Raw genomic sequence first — 16258 nt, 5'->3', positions numbered from 1 at the left:
TTGCTATCGCTGGCACAATACCAAGTCAGCCTGATATTAGATTTGTCTGGAAATAAAAGTATGCAATACCCCTTTTATGTGTTTTCGCAAATTTTGAAAGTTTGAAAAAAATAATTCTGACTCAGATTTTTCTCAAACTCACCAGGAGGACTTTTCCATGAGTGAAAGAACACAAAATCCCAACATGTCAGAAAATTAACCAAAACCTTGAATGCGGGGGTCAACGTTTTATTTAATTTAATTTTTTTACAATTCATGATTTAGATTTTTATGAAACTCACTGTGAGGACTATTCTAGGAAAGTATAGACTGTTGCATGATAGCAGAGCACGAAAAAGAGTGAAAGAACGCAAAATCACAACATGTCAGCACACAACAAAATCTGTGGTTAATACTGACTTTCCAGCTTTCTCGTTACAAAAACCTTACACACCATTTTCGGTCTGTTCCCCAATTATATTTACTATCAAACAGCAGCAGAATTATTAACATACTTAACTACATCCGCTTTGCACTTTGTAGCACACTCTGTTTCACACACTGTAGCAAATTAGTTGACAAGCAAGTCTGTTTGTCTGCTAATTATCTGAAAGGCTGATCATGAGATACCCTGAAAAGATTTTTATTTTTATAAGAGAAGTTATTTGATGTTGAACTTTTTAATTTGAGTTTATGTGAGCTTTCATTTATTAATTTTTTTGGAGTGTGATTTCACTGTGTAATTCAACACCCAGCTTCTTAGTGAGAGAGTAATGGAATGTAATGGCTGCGATGGAATGCTCACGCAGACGCCAAAGCCTGCTGTACAATATGAACAGATCCCAATGTGCGTCATAGCTCTCGCAGCTGACTTGAGTGTGTGAGTGTGAGTGTGTGTGTGTGTGTGTGTGTACGTGTGTGCGAGAGCGTGCTTTCCTTTAATCTCACTTTGACTGGAGTGCCACACCAGTGTTGTTTTGTGCTGATGTCTGAGCCTCCCAAATTACAGTCCGGGGTGGTGTCACCACGCTGAAAGGACAATAAAAGCGCTGAACACCAAGTGTGAGTTCTCGCTGGAGAAGTCGGAGCTATGAATGGAGGTCGAGAGTTCTCTGATGCTCAGGCCAGAAATGAGAGGCTGGGATTTATTTCAAACTAAATGGATCGACTACCATCATCTACTGTTGTGTGTTTGAAGAGAAGGCTGGCAGTGTTTGGAGTATTAGTGACTTGTATTGAAGAAATCTTATTGCGATACAATCTGATTTTGTCAGTTTTCCCCCCCATTTAGTTGATATTATACAATTGTTGTGCTCTAACCAATGACTTCCAGACTTTACAATGGCACAATTTGTGTAAATAAGTCAGTGAAATAAACTCTGTAAGAGAAAAACCCTCTGCATAAGTGTGTAGCCACACGTGGCTGAAAACGTGTCCGGCCTCTGTGCTGACAACAGCCAACAGCAGAAGTCCTTCCTCACCTTTGTTTTTCACTTCCCCCAGTCGTCCCGCGAGCTCGAGCCAAGGCCTTTATTTTGCACTCGAACAAGCAAACAGGAGACTGGCAGCGACTGAAAATGACACACTGGCAAACGCTCTGCGGTGAGATAACGTTGAGACTTCAACGAGGATCCCTTTGGTTTTTGGAAGCAATTAGAAAACGTCCGAACGATGAGCTCCAACTGAGAGCTGCGGATTTAGGTGACTCTGTTGTGGCTACAAGCAGTTGGTAGATAAAAGGACTTCTGTTCTGCAAAATTCTACTTTTCCAATGTCTTCTAACAGTTACCAGCGTCTCCAGTCACCGTATTTCACAGAAAGTGGGCCACAAACAAGGTTCTGGTTATTTGCCTTTGTAATGTCATAAAGGGCACTTTGGAAAGACGATCAGATTTAGAAAGTGAGCATTTTTCATAGGAGGCTGTAAATACAACCCTTAAATAACTATTGTGTCCAATAAAGTACCATTTTTTTTCAAAAGCACTGCCTCGTTGGTCTGCTTCTTTGTTACAAAATCTTTTTTTCACGCCTTCTTGGGTTACATGGGGAGTTTCGCTCTATCCACTCCCAGTCATACCTTCCTCTCTTTACGTAATCGAACTGCGCCGCTCCTGCAATGTTTTTTTTTAAATTTTTAAAAAGTAGGAAAGTGAACGTCTCTGCTGCCGCCGCCGTTCCCACATGGATCTGCGAACGGCTGCCGCTCGACTTCCGAAACTTGTTTATTTGCTTTGCTGAGAGCCGAGCCCCACAAATCCTCTGGTATTTATACTGGTCCTAGCAGAGAGCTTGATTACATCCAGTGACGCATGTGCCTCAGCTTCTTTCTCACACACACACACGCGCACTTCACGGGGTCCTAATCTCGCAGTGAGGTGAGAGATCAGAAAGTGCCTGCGGGCCCCTTCAGGGAGTGACTCTGGCTTTTCAGGAGCTTTGCGTTATATTCAGGCCAGTGGCCTTAAATTACTGAAAGTCAGCCGCCCCATAGTTCCTTATGCAACAGTTCTTGCTGCTGACACAATTTAATTGACCTCATGAGTCTGACTTTCCGTTTTGCAATCGGACACACAGTCACCCCCCCGCCACTCAACGCTCGTTTCTTTCTCTCTCCGGGCTTCCTCTCTCGCTGGCTCATCTTCTGCTTTCTGTCCACGCTCAGCGTTTCTGGGAAACAGCTCGACACCAAGCACTTTTAATACTCCAGCCACTTAGTGCGAGTGTATAATGGTGAGTGGCCTCTTTCGGGAAGAGCTTCATTTTGATGGGCATGTGGGGAATACAGAGGTCATAAGGTGAGTCGACACAATGGACGGCGAGCGAAAGGTGTGATAATCTCGTCCAAAAGCAGAACACAGACGATAGAACTCGCAAAGTGAAACTTTGCTTTCTGAATCCAGAGTACCATCCGCACAGACTAAGCCTAATTTTACCCACTTAATAGAGCTGGATGTTATCAAGAAGCTCACACACGTTGTTTTAAATGATTGGATGTGGATTCCTTCTGACATTGATAGTAATAAATGTGACTTTGTTACCCCGGAAATAACTGGTATCAGGATTCTCTGACACACTTACTGTGAAATTAGAAAAAGTGTGTATTTAAAAAGGCCTGGTTTCAATATTCCAAATAGTCGTTTCACCACGTTATTCATTTGGGCCCTCAAATCTCCATTGTTCGGGAGACAAAATGCATTTGCTTCATTTCCACTCAATATCCTTTCCCATCCGTATGTTGTTTACCACAGACATCGACTGTCTCACTGCCGTGAATTTAAAACATCATACGGAGAACCACATTTATTTTCATCCAAAACATTCTTTAGGTCCAAGACGTTTCACACGGTACATTGACGATAGACTCTAATTATGACCTTGCGTTGTTGCTCGGTTGAAGGATCTAAATGCTCCTTATACACGCTGGAGGCCATCATTTTCATGCTGCTCATGCATAAACTGTCTTGCACTGGCTGACCCCGACAGAACTACCAAAGCTACTGAGTGCAATTTACACCCGCAGGCAGGCATCTGACACAGTCTGCCAACTTATAATCACACTTTGTATTTGCCCCGGTCTTAGGCCGCAGCGTTTCAGTATCACATTTTCCCCCACTGGGGGCCCCTTCCCAGACCCCTAACCCAACCCTCACCCTAAATTTGCCATTGAGAAAACTGTCCACAGCTTAATATAAATGTGTAATCCACACGCGGGGTGAGACTGTAATACTGACACGCGTCAACTACATGCGCCGTTGATACGGCCATCACCATTTTTGTTAGGCACAACTATTCGACTGCACGTCGATGCAAATAGCTAACAAGCCAATCACATGGCTGTGACTCCATCCACTGAAGTATATAGGCATGAATGGACGGTAATGTTGCAGAAGACTACTTGGTAGGACAGTAACAGAATCTCTACTGGGATTTTTTTACCCACACACATCTCAATGGATTACAGAAAATAGCCCAAAAGGTGGAAATATCCAATGAGCGACCACTGTAAAGCCACCGGTTACTATAGGAATCATTTGTTACTAAACGGTTGTTCGGAAGACCAGCACATTTTACCGTGAGGCTGATGGGCTACAGCAGCAGAAGAAGACCACACTTGGTGGCACTCCCATCAGCTCAGAAGAGGAACTAGTGCTCACAGTCCCCACAGACTCACCAAAATTGGATAATAGAAGACTGGAAAAAGCATTGCTTGGTCGTGATGAGTCACAATTTCTGCTGCGACATTCAGACGGTGGAGTCAGAATGTAGCGCAAACATGAAAGCATGGATCCATCCTGACTTGTGTCAACAGTTTGGGTGGGTGTCGGAGTCTTTGTAGGACCATTTCCATGCCCACAGCGCGCCAATGTAACTATTTAATAGAGCATCTTTGGAACGCGGTGGTATGTGAGATTCATACAGGATGAATCTCCATCTACCGTGTGATGCTGTTGCGTCAATGTGGACCAAAATGTCTGGGAAATCTTTCCAACACGTTGTTTAGTTGACGCTGCCATGGAATAAAGCAGTTCCAAGCAGTTCAGCTCAGTGGTCTAGTGGTAATGTGTCTGCCCTGAGACTGGTAGGTTGTGGGTTCCATCCCCGGCTGGGTTAGGGTTAGGAATTTTAAAAGGTTTTGAAAATGGATGGAAATTCTCCTCAAGCTTTTGTCTAGGTTTGAATTGATGAAAAATGTCTCCTAAATTGCTTTGACGAATGTTGAAAACAATTGGCCTGTAGGACATGATGCTCCAAAGAAAGCTCCGAAGAAAGCCAACAACCAAGTTTTTGCTACCAGTTGCTGGCTTCAAGCATACATAACATGCACAGTACATCTACACTGCCACCGCTATCAATGACCTCTATTGGCGACCATATGTTGAGCAGGCATTATAGGAAAATCTTGTTAGTGAATGAATGTCATGTGCGCAGTCCAAAACGCCTGTCGATGACTGACGGGTTCGCGGCCCCCTAAAATGTCAAATGCATCGCTGGACCCTCTGAGGCAAATCCCTGGGGACGTATGCCAAATGCCATATGTTCTCTGTACATCATGGCTGCATGAGTCAGTTTAGCAGCGGCTCACAGTGTGATCCTGCAGAGAAAAAGCACATTTGGAGACTCAAGATAAGGCACAGCGCCGCTTGGCTCAGAGTCGGTTTGGCTTCTTATGTGGCTGGTTGCGTCATTCAACTCCCATAAAGCTTTTTTTTTTTTTTTCTCTTTCCTGTCAGTATGTTAAATGAATAACCAGCCAGCAGAAGGTCTTTGGGGTCAAATGAAACATCACTGTGCATCATGCCATGGACATAGTGTCCCTGCACATTCTGTTTTTATCCTCTACGTAATTAGCAATGACACACTTGCGCAGTGCTTTCATGTTGTCTGCGTGTGTAATACGATTCCGATTAGTCTTTTTTTAGAACTGCTACGAGTACCGCTTATAATTTGAGTGATATGTAGGAATCTTCAAGGCTGGTACATGCTTGAAAAAAAATATTTAAGGCTAAATAAGCAATTTGATCATTCATTTTGTTTGAAATGTTAGTGATGATGGTTTAATATATGCATACATGTATACTTATATGTATAATATATATACATATATATTTATAATTATATTAATGTACATATATGGATGTATGTAATTAGTAGATGAGTACAATATTGTTCACATCGTAACCCCAAGTGAAAGTGTATCTGCAAAGTACGTTCTACACTTAGCCAATCAACAAGTCAAATCAACAAGAGCAAAGAAATACGAACAAGCAGACTGAGAGTGTAGGAAGTGAACTTTATTCAAATAAATAGCCACATAAATAAACAGTCACTCTTGTACTAACATTCTTGTTTCTCCAGCCCCTCTCACACAAACACACATAGCAGGCACACGCACAGGCTCACGTGGTCAAGTAACAAAACAGGAAGGATCATGTGAAATGAAACACTCTTCGTTATCCAAAGTATCAAAAACAAGGTGTGTGTGTGTGTGTGTGTGTGTGTGTGGGGGGGGGGGGGGGGGGGGTACGGGGGGGACTTCAGACAGACTTGCATAAAGAGTCTGAGCACTTCAGCGTGTCTGGGAAGTTTCTTTTGTTGTCATGAAAAGAAATAGACACCTCTGTAGTAAGAAATATGAATAAAGTGCAACAAATCTTGCTTCTGTCAACGGAGCAAGGTCGAAGATCATATCAAGAGAAGATGGGCTGCGGGGTGTTCAGCTGAGATATCAAATGGGGTAAATTAGGAGTGAATGGCCTCGAACTTGGAGACCTCTGCTTGTACGTTTTGTTCACATAAAGGCACAAGTGTTGGTAGTGAGTGCAATCAACCTGCAACAAAAAAGTATTGGATACAAATATTAACACTGCATGTTTCCAATGTAGAAGTGGGTTTTTTTGTTGTCGGTATTAATGATTTTTTTTTCTAATTTAAAAAACAAAACAAAAAACAAGCAGAAAAAAAAAAGACACTGTTCTTCTACAAGGTGTTTCACAGATATGAGAGGACTAGGCAAGCTTACAGTATCACACATCTCTTGCTTTTTCTAATACATTGTCCCAAATGAGTGAATCCACTCATTTTTCCCTAGTTCTAGCTGCTTGTGGACAACAGAAGAAGAAATTCCACTTCCAGCACAATATGGTATTGCTAAATTAGGAAAGAAAAAAAAAGTCTGTGTGTGTGTGTGTGTGTGTGTGTGTGTGTGTGTGTGTGTGTGTGTGTGTGTGTGTGTGTGTGTGTGTGTGTGTGTGTGTGCGTGTGTATCTTCGTTTTTTTGTTCTTCTTTTCTAGAAAAATACAAAAATGAATACCACCATGGTCCTGACTGTAAATAATTCTACAGCTATTGAAACACTTAGCACTGGGGATTTGGTTGCAGCAGGTCTTTTTTTTCTTCACAGCAAAAAAAAAACAAAAAAAAAACAATGCTAATGAGATGGCGTGAAAGTGCGAGCTAACTGTCGCCGCGCTACATTTTCAGCACAGCATTCAAAGCGACAGAGTCAGTAGTGTGTCTGCGATGGAACGGCCATTTTTGTGCTGTCACCCTTTGGTAAAACCCAAAATATTCTCTCCCAGCTCAAGAATCACAAGCGTGTGAAGAGGCAACGTTTGAAAATGCCTTTCCTCTTGAGTAGTTTTTTCCCGCACTGTCGAGTCACTGCGTTGTATCGCCAGTACCGTTATAGTCAACCTGCTAGCGCGGTTGAACAGACGCAAGCTAGAAAAAAATAAAATAAATGGAAAACAAACCTCAGGCGTGAGTGTTTTAGACCATCCGAAGCAAAGCTTCACTGTTCCTTTTTTCGTATTTCAATGTGAAATATTGCACTGATCCCACTGTCTTTGTTCCGTTTGTGCCAGGAATGGTCATTCCCATGGTTCGTTCTTGTCTGTTAGCCAAAGTCTTGCCTGAGGAGGTAGTAGCAGAATCTAACGAAGATGTTCCGTCTCCAACTAACTTGTGTAAGTTGCTACCACGCTGACCGACGTACCAGTTGTGCTTTTCTCAGTCAGCGAAGATGCTTCTTCCTTTACTTTTTTTCATTTTTCTCGTTTTGTTTGGCTGAATAGGACGTAGCAGTCACTTTGCAGCTTGAGGTAAAAAAAAAAAAAAAAAAAGCATTTGTGGCGCTATCGTGACCTTACACAGGAAAAAGAAAAGAAGACAATCACAGTAACGCACAAATTGAAATGATTTCCTTCGGGGAGCGCGTATCGCAAGCCGGGAGCGCAGTATGGTCCATTGCGCTGCTACGACAAAATAAAAGTCTCTTCAGAAAGGCGAGTGAAAGTTTTGGAAATGAAAACATTTTGGTCTTCTACCCAGTAAAATGGAACACATCGAGAGTGACTCAAAATGTTACTTGAAGAGAATGCGGAAGAGCCTTCCTGTGATGAAGGTCAATGCAATTGGTTTCGAGGGGCAACTTCAGCTCTGGTTTCATTTCAAGTGTGGTCGTCAGCATCAGGGAGCTGCATGAGAATCTTTCAGTCTCTTATTGCTTTTCTGGCTCTCTGATTTGAGACCAAGTCCAGAGTTTGGTTATTGCTCAGTCACTAGCTTATGTCGTATCAAAAAGCAGAGGCGGCTGTGTGCCGCAGTTTGTTACAAGTAAAAGTGTACATTTTGTCGCTCGTATCTTCTCGTTTGTTGACGGTGGCGACTCTTCACTTCACCATGACGCAGCTGCTGAGCTGCTGCTGCTGTGCAGCCAGACCCAGCTCCTGCATGTCAGGGTTGGCGCTGGGGACCGAGTCCAGCCTCCACATGGCTGGTTTGGGAATGGACGGGAAGGTGCACATTGTGGCAGAGTGGGGCTGCTGCTGCTGCTGCAGGCCGGAATGAGGGTGCATTTGCTGACTGATGTGCAGACGGGCCTCGAGAAGGAAAGCAGCGGAGGCCACGGGAGACAGAGTGGATGCGTAGCAGGACGCGACGGAAGAGGAGCAACCGCCGCAGGTGGAGGAGAAGGAAGGAGAGGAGGAGGAAGAGGAGGTGGTCTCAGGGGCTTGATGCCAGGGGCTGTGCTGCTGTCGACCCACAGGGGCCTGCTTGGAGGGCAGGGCAGCGGCGGTGTCGAACATGGACGAGGGCGCAAACACGGTAGTGGACGGAGCAGGAGGTGACTGGTGCTGGGCCAGGTAGTAGAGTGGGTTCTGCACCGGTCCTGCCTGGGGGGCTTGGACCTGAGGCTGCGGTTGGTGCTGAATCTGTAGCATCCTGGATAAAAAAAAAAGCAAGAAAATCAGCTCCTCTGTTTGAAATCCCAAGTCCGAACAGAACCGCAGACTTTCACGTGTCTCACTCACCTCTGCTGGTGCAGCACCTCCTCCAGCATGGTGCGGTGCTCGGACAGGGCCGGGCCCAGTGACCCTCTGCTACCTCGGTTGCAGGGGGGCGGGGCGGCAACCTGCCTGGTCAGACCCTTGATTTTGTTCAGCCCCAGAAACCCTTTGGTGCGCGTGTTTTTCCTCAGCTGCTGGCGGAAAGCTTTGAGGCCTGTGGGGTGCGAGAGAGGGGGAAACAAAAACAAAAAGCATGTGAAATGTGTTACACAATCCCTCCTTGATCCATCGTGACATACCACACTAGGGGTACAAAAAAAAACTTCAGAGAGTTCATGCTGCCGCACCTTGAGTGAGGGAGGTGTCTGAGGCTCTGCGGCCCTCCTGGAAGCTGGCAGCTGGCAGGCTGCCCTGGGCCTGGGGGAGGAGGTTGGAGGAGATGTTCAAGGGGGCACCGGTGGGCAGCAGGGATCTGCTTTCAGCCCCCGAGGCCAGGAGGGCTGACACCCCCCCCATGGCCGCCTGCATGGAGGGCGCCGGGCTGGATGAGGACTTCAAGCAGCTGTCGGACGAGGCGCCGTCCGAAGGGCTCACCACGATACCTGAACACGAAGGACAAGGGTTAATTTGTGATCTGTGCAAGACGCCGTGCAGAGCGCCATTGTACAGTATGCGTCTGTGAAGCTTACATGGTGGGTTGCACTGGTGGAAGCGGGCCGACACCTCCGCCAGGGTGTGCCTCCGTGAGGTGGTGGTTGGTGGCAGCAGGGGCCCCAGGGCTTGCGTGGCCTCCTCCTCCTCCAGGTCCCTGGGCCTCACCTCCTCGCTGATGCTGGTCTCCAGCAGGCTGTTGGGCGAAATGGAGCGGTTCCAGAGCAGCCTGTTGAGGCTCGCCTCCACTGGGAACACCACCCGCTGAAAGGAAAAGAGTGCGGCTGTTAGCTAACGCGCTTGGAAGTGCAGCGGAATACCAATCAGGGTTTCAGGGTTCCGTCTGTGAATATTTACCTGGAACAATCCCCCTTGCTCGTGCTCCTTCTCGGAATGCAGTGGCGCAGCGCCGTTTGCTGGAAGTGAGCACGCCGCAGTTCTAAAACTCTCTGTGGACTCCATGATCACCTGAAAAGGAACGAGGAAAAACCGAGAGGCATTTCAGACTCAGCACATACGGTAGAGATGCTGCAGATCAGGACCGGAATGATTGAAATGCTCACCTCGGGACTGGAGGAGTCTGACGTGCTCCTGGGCCTCTGGTTCCAGGTGCCACACTGGCGATTGAGCTGCTGCGTGCGGTGCTCTCTCACCCTCTCCAGCAGAAGGTAGTAAATAGCGGAGAAATGGTTGTAGCTGCTGCTCTGCAGAGACTGAGGAAAGGACAGCAAGTCGATTAGTATCTCTTCTTCAGCACTTAATCCAATCCCTTCTTTATTGGAGTCCCGCATTTTCCCCCCACTGTTGTTTCCATTCACCTCGATGGTCCTCTGGCGGTCGATGCCCAGGGCATTCATGATCCCCAGCACCGGCTCGCTGTAGTCGCCCAGGTTGGAGTTGTATTCTGTCAGGGAGTGGCTGAGGGTCTGGTGGGCGGCCGTCGGATCGGCCAGCATCCAGCGGTGCTGCTTAATCTGGGCCACGGTGATCCTGCGGGCCGGGTCCACCACCAGCATCTTGCGGATCAGGTTTTCACAGTCTGCCAAGCGAAAAAGTAAAGAATTTGACCTATGAGAAGAAGAAGGAGCCACGGACTTGATTCATTCAAGGGCTGGGGAGGATGTGCTTGTCGTCATACCTTGGGACATGAAGAAAGGGATTCGGAATCTGCCCTCTGTGACCCTCTGTCTGAGAGCGGGAAGGCTGGGCCCGTCGAATGGAAGCGAGCCACAGACAAGAACATAGAGCACCACGCCAAGGCTCTGGAATAATAAGGAGAAGAACAGAAAAAATGAACATACAAGGACAAAGAACGCTTGCCAGAAGAAGGGCGAGCACACTTTCTTTACGCAAGCTTACCCAAATGTCCAGCTGAGGTCCTTCATACTCCTTCCCCTCAAACACCTCAGGGGCGGCATAAGGCGGGCTGCCACACCACGTCGACAGAGGCTCCCCGGCGTTGTAGAAATTTCCGAAGCCAAAGTCTGCAAATCAGAGGGAAGAGACATAACAAGTTTAATCAGCTGATCGGTTGTGTTCTCTTCGCTGCAGCCTGATAAGGTCACGGCAGTGGAATGCAAATGTGTTGCCTTCCTCTGGCCTCTCCCTCCCGCCGCCTTACGCAACGTTTTCTGTGTCACGCTGTTCCCAGACCCGTTCGCAGCGTATCAAGCGTTACGTTATCTCCATCAATGCCGTCTTCTCGCACAAAAGGCCAGCTGTCCCGGCTCCCCTGTTCCGAGCCCATGTAATAAAATCCTGACTATGTACTTGTGCGATGAGATCACTGCTCCTGGCCTACATTTGCCACAGTTTAAATAAGTTTTACCCTTCATTAGCGACAGAAGGCAGCGCAACAACGATTCATTAGGAGGTTTCCAAAATCGTTTTTTTGTTAGTTTTTTTGGAGGGATGAAAATAAACAGAGCGCAAAATCAGAAAAACCAGCGATGGCCAAGCAAAACCTTTGGAAGAGATTCATTTCTCCTCTTGGGAAATAGTACCAATTGGTTCAGTGGGATTTACCGGCCAGTTTGATGTTCATGTTTGCGTCCAGCAGCAGATTCTCAGTTTTTAGGTCACGGTGAACGATGTGGTGCCGGTGGCAGTAGTCGACGGCTGTTAGAATCTGCCAAAACTTCTTTCGGGCCTCAACTTCGCTCATGCGACCATTTGAGGTCAAATGGTCTGAAGGGGGAAAAAGGGGAAAAAATATTTTAGATATTTTAGGTCAAGTTCAAAGAATCAGCCTTAGTTCCTTTCCCCCACAACGAAGAAGAAACAAAGGAGGAACTCACCGAACATTTCTCCATTCTTTGCGTACTCCGTCACAATGTACAGCATGTCTTTGGTCTCCATAACCTAGAACAGAAGGAGAAATGGAGCGCGGAGACATTAGACTATCGTGTTCAGGACCACAGGACATTTTCAAACTACAGAAATTCCCCACGCCCCCCTTATATCATCCAACACACTTGTTCCGCACACAGCGAGTCGCAGACGCCTGCCATTTCCATGATATACCCCCTTGCATAACCCAGCTGTCACAGACTGCCCCGCGTGCATCTATTTCATGACTTAAATATAAGTAACACAAACCCTTGAGGGGAACGCGCAAACAACCCACGATTGCACAAACAAACTCCTGTCTGACGAGCGCCTCTCGACACACACTGACAGCCCGAACGTGCGTTGGAGTTTATTTCTGGACGGGCAGGGGGGGCGGATTCACATGGACGGCTCACATGCGCAAATCAACAACAAGTGCGATCAAGCCGGTGCCACCGAGAACTAATTCCTAATCCGTTCCTGGTGTTCAGAGAAGGTGCCCATTTCCAGGGAGAGGCCTTTTGCAAAGCGGAAAAGATTGCAAAACAAAAGCGGCTCCCGTCTGAGACCTCCGTCTGGTTTTTTAACGCTGCCGCGGGGGGAGGGCACCTCTGAAAATTCCGCTGAATCGTGGCGATTAACACCCCACCCCTCGCTTTCCCTTTAAGAAAGAGCAAATTGAACAGCGAGATGCTGGCTGGGAGTGGGGAGCCGTCTTTATCTCGCTGATAGGGCAGCTCTCGGGTGCTCTGTCACCTTGAGGTGCGGCTGACGTCACGTCTCTGAAGAGCGGGCGAGCCATGTCGAGGGCCCTTGAAAGAAGGGAGGGTGCGACCGGTGCAAGGTCAGACACGGAGGGGCCGGCAGCACAAAACAAGATTCCGCGTTTCTTGATGTAACCCCCCCCAAGAATCACGAGACGATCTTATGCCACTGCGGGCTAGCAGCGCCGAGGAATGCTGTTTGCCGTCATCCGGCAGCAAACCATCTGACTAGCATCACCTCGACTACCCAGGGGCAGGAGAGTCGAATCAACACAGGCACCTCACAGGCAGGAGACTGGCGACCGTGTTTGACGTCAGAGCCTTTTTAAAAGGGGGTCGAATCTGACGCAGATGCAAGAGAGGTGCTTTCAGTTCCACTGCGAAAAGATTCCCCCCCCCCACATGTGTAACATCGAGTATGTTGACGCTGTCATTGAGGCGGTGTGTAATTTTCCAAATGCTGTAATCAGCCCTACTTAGACCAAATGATGCTATTATGGTTGTAATTTGTCACAGGGATCAACGTTTGTGTATTTTTTTAAATCTTAATGAGTTAATCCAGTCTGCACCATCCACTAGTGTGCAATGTGTTTCAATTTCTATTTGACTGAGTCTTAAGGGAAACACCGCTAGTCTAGTTTAAAAAGAAAAAAAAGAACGCCATGCTCTCATTGTCAGAGCCGGGGCGCACTCAGCTGCTTTTAAGTGTGCATAAAGCAATCCCTCCGAGTGGAATAACAGCACACGCTGAACAAAGGGCAGAAAAAGTCCAGGGTGATATAATAAAAGAAAGAGTGCTCTGTGTGTGTGTGTGTGTGTGTGTGTGTGTGTGTGTGTGTGTGTGTGTGTGTGTGTGTGTGTGTGTGTGTGTGTGTGTGTGTGTGTGTGTGTGTGTGTGTGTGTGCGCACACGCGTTTGTTTGTTTGTGTGGGCGCCTGTTTGCTGCCAGATGCATGCCACAGTGCGTCCAAGGCTGCAAAGCGGATTCTTCTCGCTAAGCCCTCAATTTGATTAGGAGTAAAGCAGCGCTTAGAGGGGTGGCCTTCACGTGATGGGCAGACACATTGCACCCGGCTCTAACAGATGCTAATTGGGCTTAACGCACAAACCTGTGCAGGCTACCTTTCGCCAGCATTCTTCTGGCTGCCCCATCCTAACCCCCCTCTACCTCCCTCTTTTGTACTGCATGACTGCAAAACATCTGAGGCATACACAGCTCGCAGCCCAGCACAGACTGGCACAAACGATTACTTTCAATCTCCTGCGCGAGCATACGGACTGGGGCGGTCAAATGCACACAGGGAGGACTGCATCAACGCCGCTCTGCTGCGTCTATGATTCTAATTACTCAACACAAGGCAGAGCTGCAAAACCGAGAGAAAACAAACAAACAAACAAACAAACAAACAAAAATGCTCCCAAAATCCGACATGTACAGATATTGACAGTGCAGGGGGTACAAATGTTCTGCACCGCAATGTCGTGATTTGGAGAGCTGTGTGTGATTTCGCCTATTCTGCACACCATCACATTTTTTTTTTTTTTTACTCAATGGCTTAAATACACCGGACCGGTTTCCTGCATGCTGACCAGGAGGAGAGCGGCACAAAAGAAAACACGGGTCAAATAACATGCGGCAACACAGAGCAACGCAAAGCAACGTACCTGGTAGAGTTTGATGATGTGGGGGTGGTTGAGCAGCTTCATAATCTGCACTTCTCTGTAAATCTTTTCCAGGTTGGACGGGTTCAGTCGGGTCTTGTCGATGATTTTGATGGCCACCTGGGAACAAAATTAAGAAAACATACATTTTTATAAATATATGTATGATTAATTAAAATGTAGAGTCTTGCAGGAAATGAGAAAAAAAATAATTTGCAACCGTATAATTATAGTCGAGGGCAACTTACCAGTGTTTTGGTGACTTTATGCCTGGCAAGTTTCACCACTGCAAAGTTTCCCTTCCCCAGGGTGCGGATGATCTCGTAGAAGCCCACCTGCAGGGGTCTTCCCCCCTGGGCAGGTCGTGACTGAGCCCCCTGGCTGTTCTCAGTCATGATCACCATGCTGCAGCAACAATTACAGTGGTGGGGACGGTTTCAGGCCAGAACCTGCACAGGACAACAAAAATAAATGAATAAAAATTGACTTTTCGTGACGCAGAGGTGTGCATTGATGTACCGTCTCTAGTGCATCATCGTCACTGTGTACAGTGAGTGAGTCAAGCAGGAGACAGTGCACTTGCCCAATATGCGCAATAGGTTCCCATTTTAGAATAATGAAACAAAAAATGACAGAAGTAGAATGAAAAACTGTAAACTCTCAATAATTATGTCGTTTCAATTATGCTGTAACAAAAATCACCGGTTAGTGCAAAAAAAAAAATTACCAAAACAACTTAGAAAATAAACACTATGAATAGTGTTTACAAAAATAAAAACAGTGAAATAAAAAATATTATTATGATTATTATGATTATTATTATTAATATTGATAATTATTATAATAATAATTATAATAATTATAATCATAATCTGTTACTAGAGTCTCTTCTTACCTTTTATGCGGTCATAAACGACGAGTTCACGCTGCTCCCAAAGAAACGCAAAGCATTCCACAGTGGTAGCGACTTACGTAGACAGAAAACAAACTTAGTGCTCAAACAAAATTTAATAAAATCTCGCCGGTATCAACTTTACTTCCTGTCCAGTCTTGTGACTGGAAGTGTTTCGGCCCCGGTGTTTTGAGCAGCGGCCGCTTGACGCTCTGCTCCGCGGGCTCCGCCGGAATGCTCTACTAACTCCGGGGCTCGGCCGCTCTCACCAGCGGGGGGAACTCCTCCTCTCGCTCCGCCTCCTTCCTCCTCCCTCCGCCGCGACCGAAACGAATTGATAGCCACCTTATTTACGTCACACTCGCGTCAGCGCTACGAGCTGGGTGCGAGACAAGGCCGAGACCGAGCGCAAGGCACCCGTTGCCCCGGCAACCGCGCGGTGGTTCGGGCTCGCGGTGACGCGCGTGCTGATGGCGGGGGTTGCTGGGAGATGGCGGCGGTGACGTCAGTCGTGGAGATGTGTCACCACGTGATGTTTCCCTGGGCCGGGCTGCTGCCCGCCGAAACAGAAAGAGGAAGCGAGTGGCGAGCTTTTTGTTTGTTTGTTTGTTTTTTTCGTCAAATTCCTTTCTATTCTACTTTTCCATTTTAGACTATGGTCTTTAAAATGCGTTCTGGCTTCCCTTCTGTTGCAGTTCTATTACTTTAGCACGCAGTGTCCAGGTGGAAAAAGTATTCACATTCTGTACTGAAGCGTTCGTATGAATACTTGTGGATACTCTGGTAATCGCTAAAGTGCTGATTCAACTCCTTTACTTAAAAAAAAAGTATAGGTACTGAAATGTACCACTGAAAAGTTAATATACTTCTGGTGCTTTCAGACTAATCCTGTATTACGATATTATGACTGCATAAAGGGACAGTCTCTGAACAATTTGTTACGACAGGACTTGGGATTGTTATGACTATCAATGTTTATAGTTAATTAAACCCCCAAACACTTTAGCCTGCTCCCTCGTCATTAAAAACGTAAGTATAAGTAGTAAATTTGTAATTTATTTTAGAACTATGACGTTAATAGCTTAATTGATTGACTTTACAGCGAACTTGCCATTTTGCTGACGGGTTTTTATGCTGCATGTTGAGGCCATTGAACCCAATTAAAAAGAAACTGCAGTATGCCAGAAAAACA

At 46.5% G+C, this 16258-nt stretch overlaps 1 protein-coding gene across 1 annotated transcript; it reads right to left on the bottom strand.

The window, feature by feature from the left end:
- Nucleotides 1–5750: 5750 nt before the first annotated feature.
- On the bottom strand, nucleotides 5751–15350 carry sik1 (salt-inducible kinase 1). The gene is made up of 14 exons (XM_076014528.1): nucleotides 15070–15350; nucleotides 14423–14623; nucleotides 14178–14294; nucleotides 11718–11781; nucleotides 11446–11607; nucleotides 10780–10904; nucleotides 10559–10682; nucleotides 10239–10459; nucleotides 9984–10133; nucleotides 9778–9888; nucleotides 9459–9684; nucleotides 9117–9371; nucleotides 8794–8983; nucleotides 5751–8704 (listed from the first exon to the last, which is right to left on the bottom strand). The coding sequence occupies exons 2-14, from the start codon at nucleotides 14576–14578 to the stop codon at nucleotides 8152–8154; spliced, it is 2454 nt and encodes an 817-aa protein (XP_075870643.1). The 5' UTR covers nucleotides 14579–14623; nucleotides 15070–15350; the 3' UTR covers nucleotides 5751–8151.
- Between the last annotated feature and the right edge of the window lie 908 nt (nucleotides 15351–16258).

The sequence above is a fragment of the Nelusetta ayraudi genome, unplaced genomic scaffold (assembly GCF_046127955.1).
Source record: "Nelusetta ayraudi isolate G7.1 ecotype Tasmania unplaced genomic scaffold, CSIRO-AGI_Nayr_v1 ptg000169l, whole genome shotgun sequence".
In the NCBI taxonomy this organism is placed as follows: domain Eukaryota; kingdom Metazoa; phylum Chordata; class Actinopteri; order Tetraodontiformes; family Monacanthidae; genus Nelusetta; species Nelusetta ayraudi.
The sequence above is the reverse complement of the archived record's forward strand: the minus strand, read 5'-3'. Positions and strand labels throughout refer to the sequence as shown.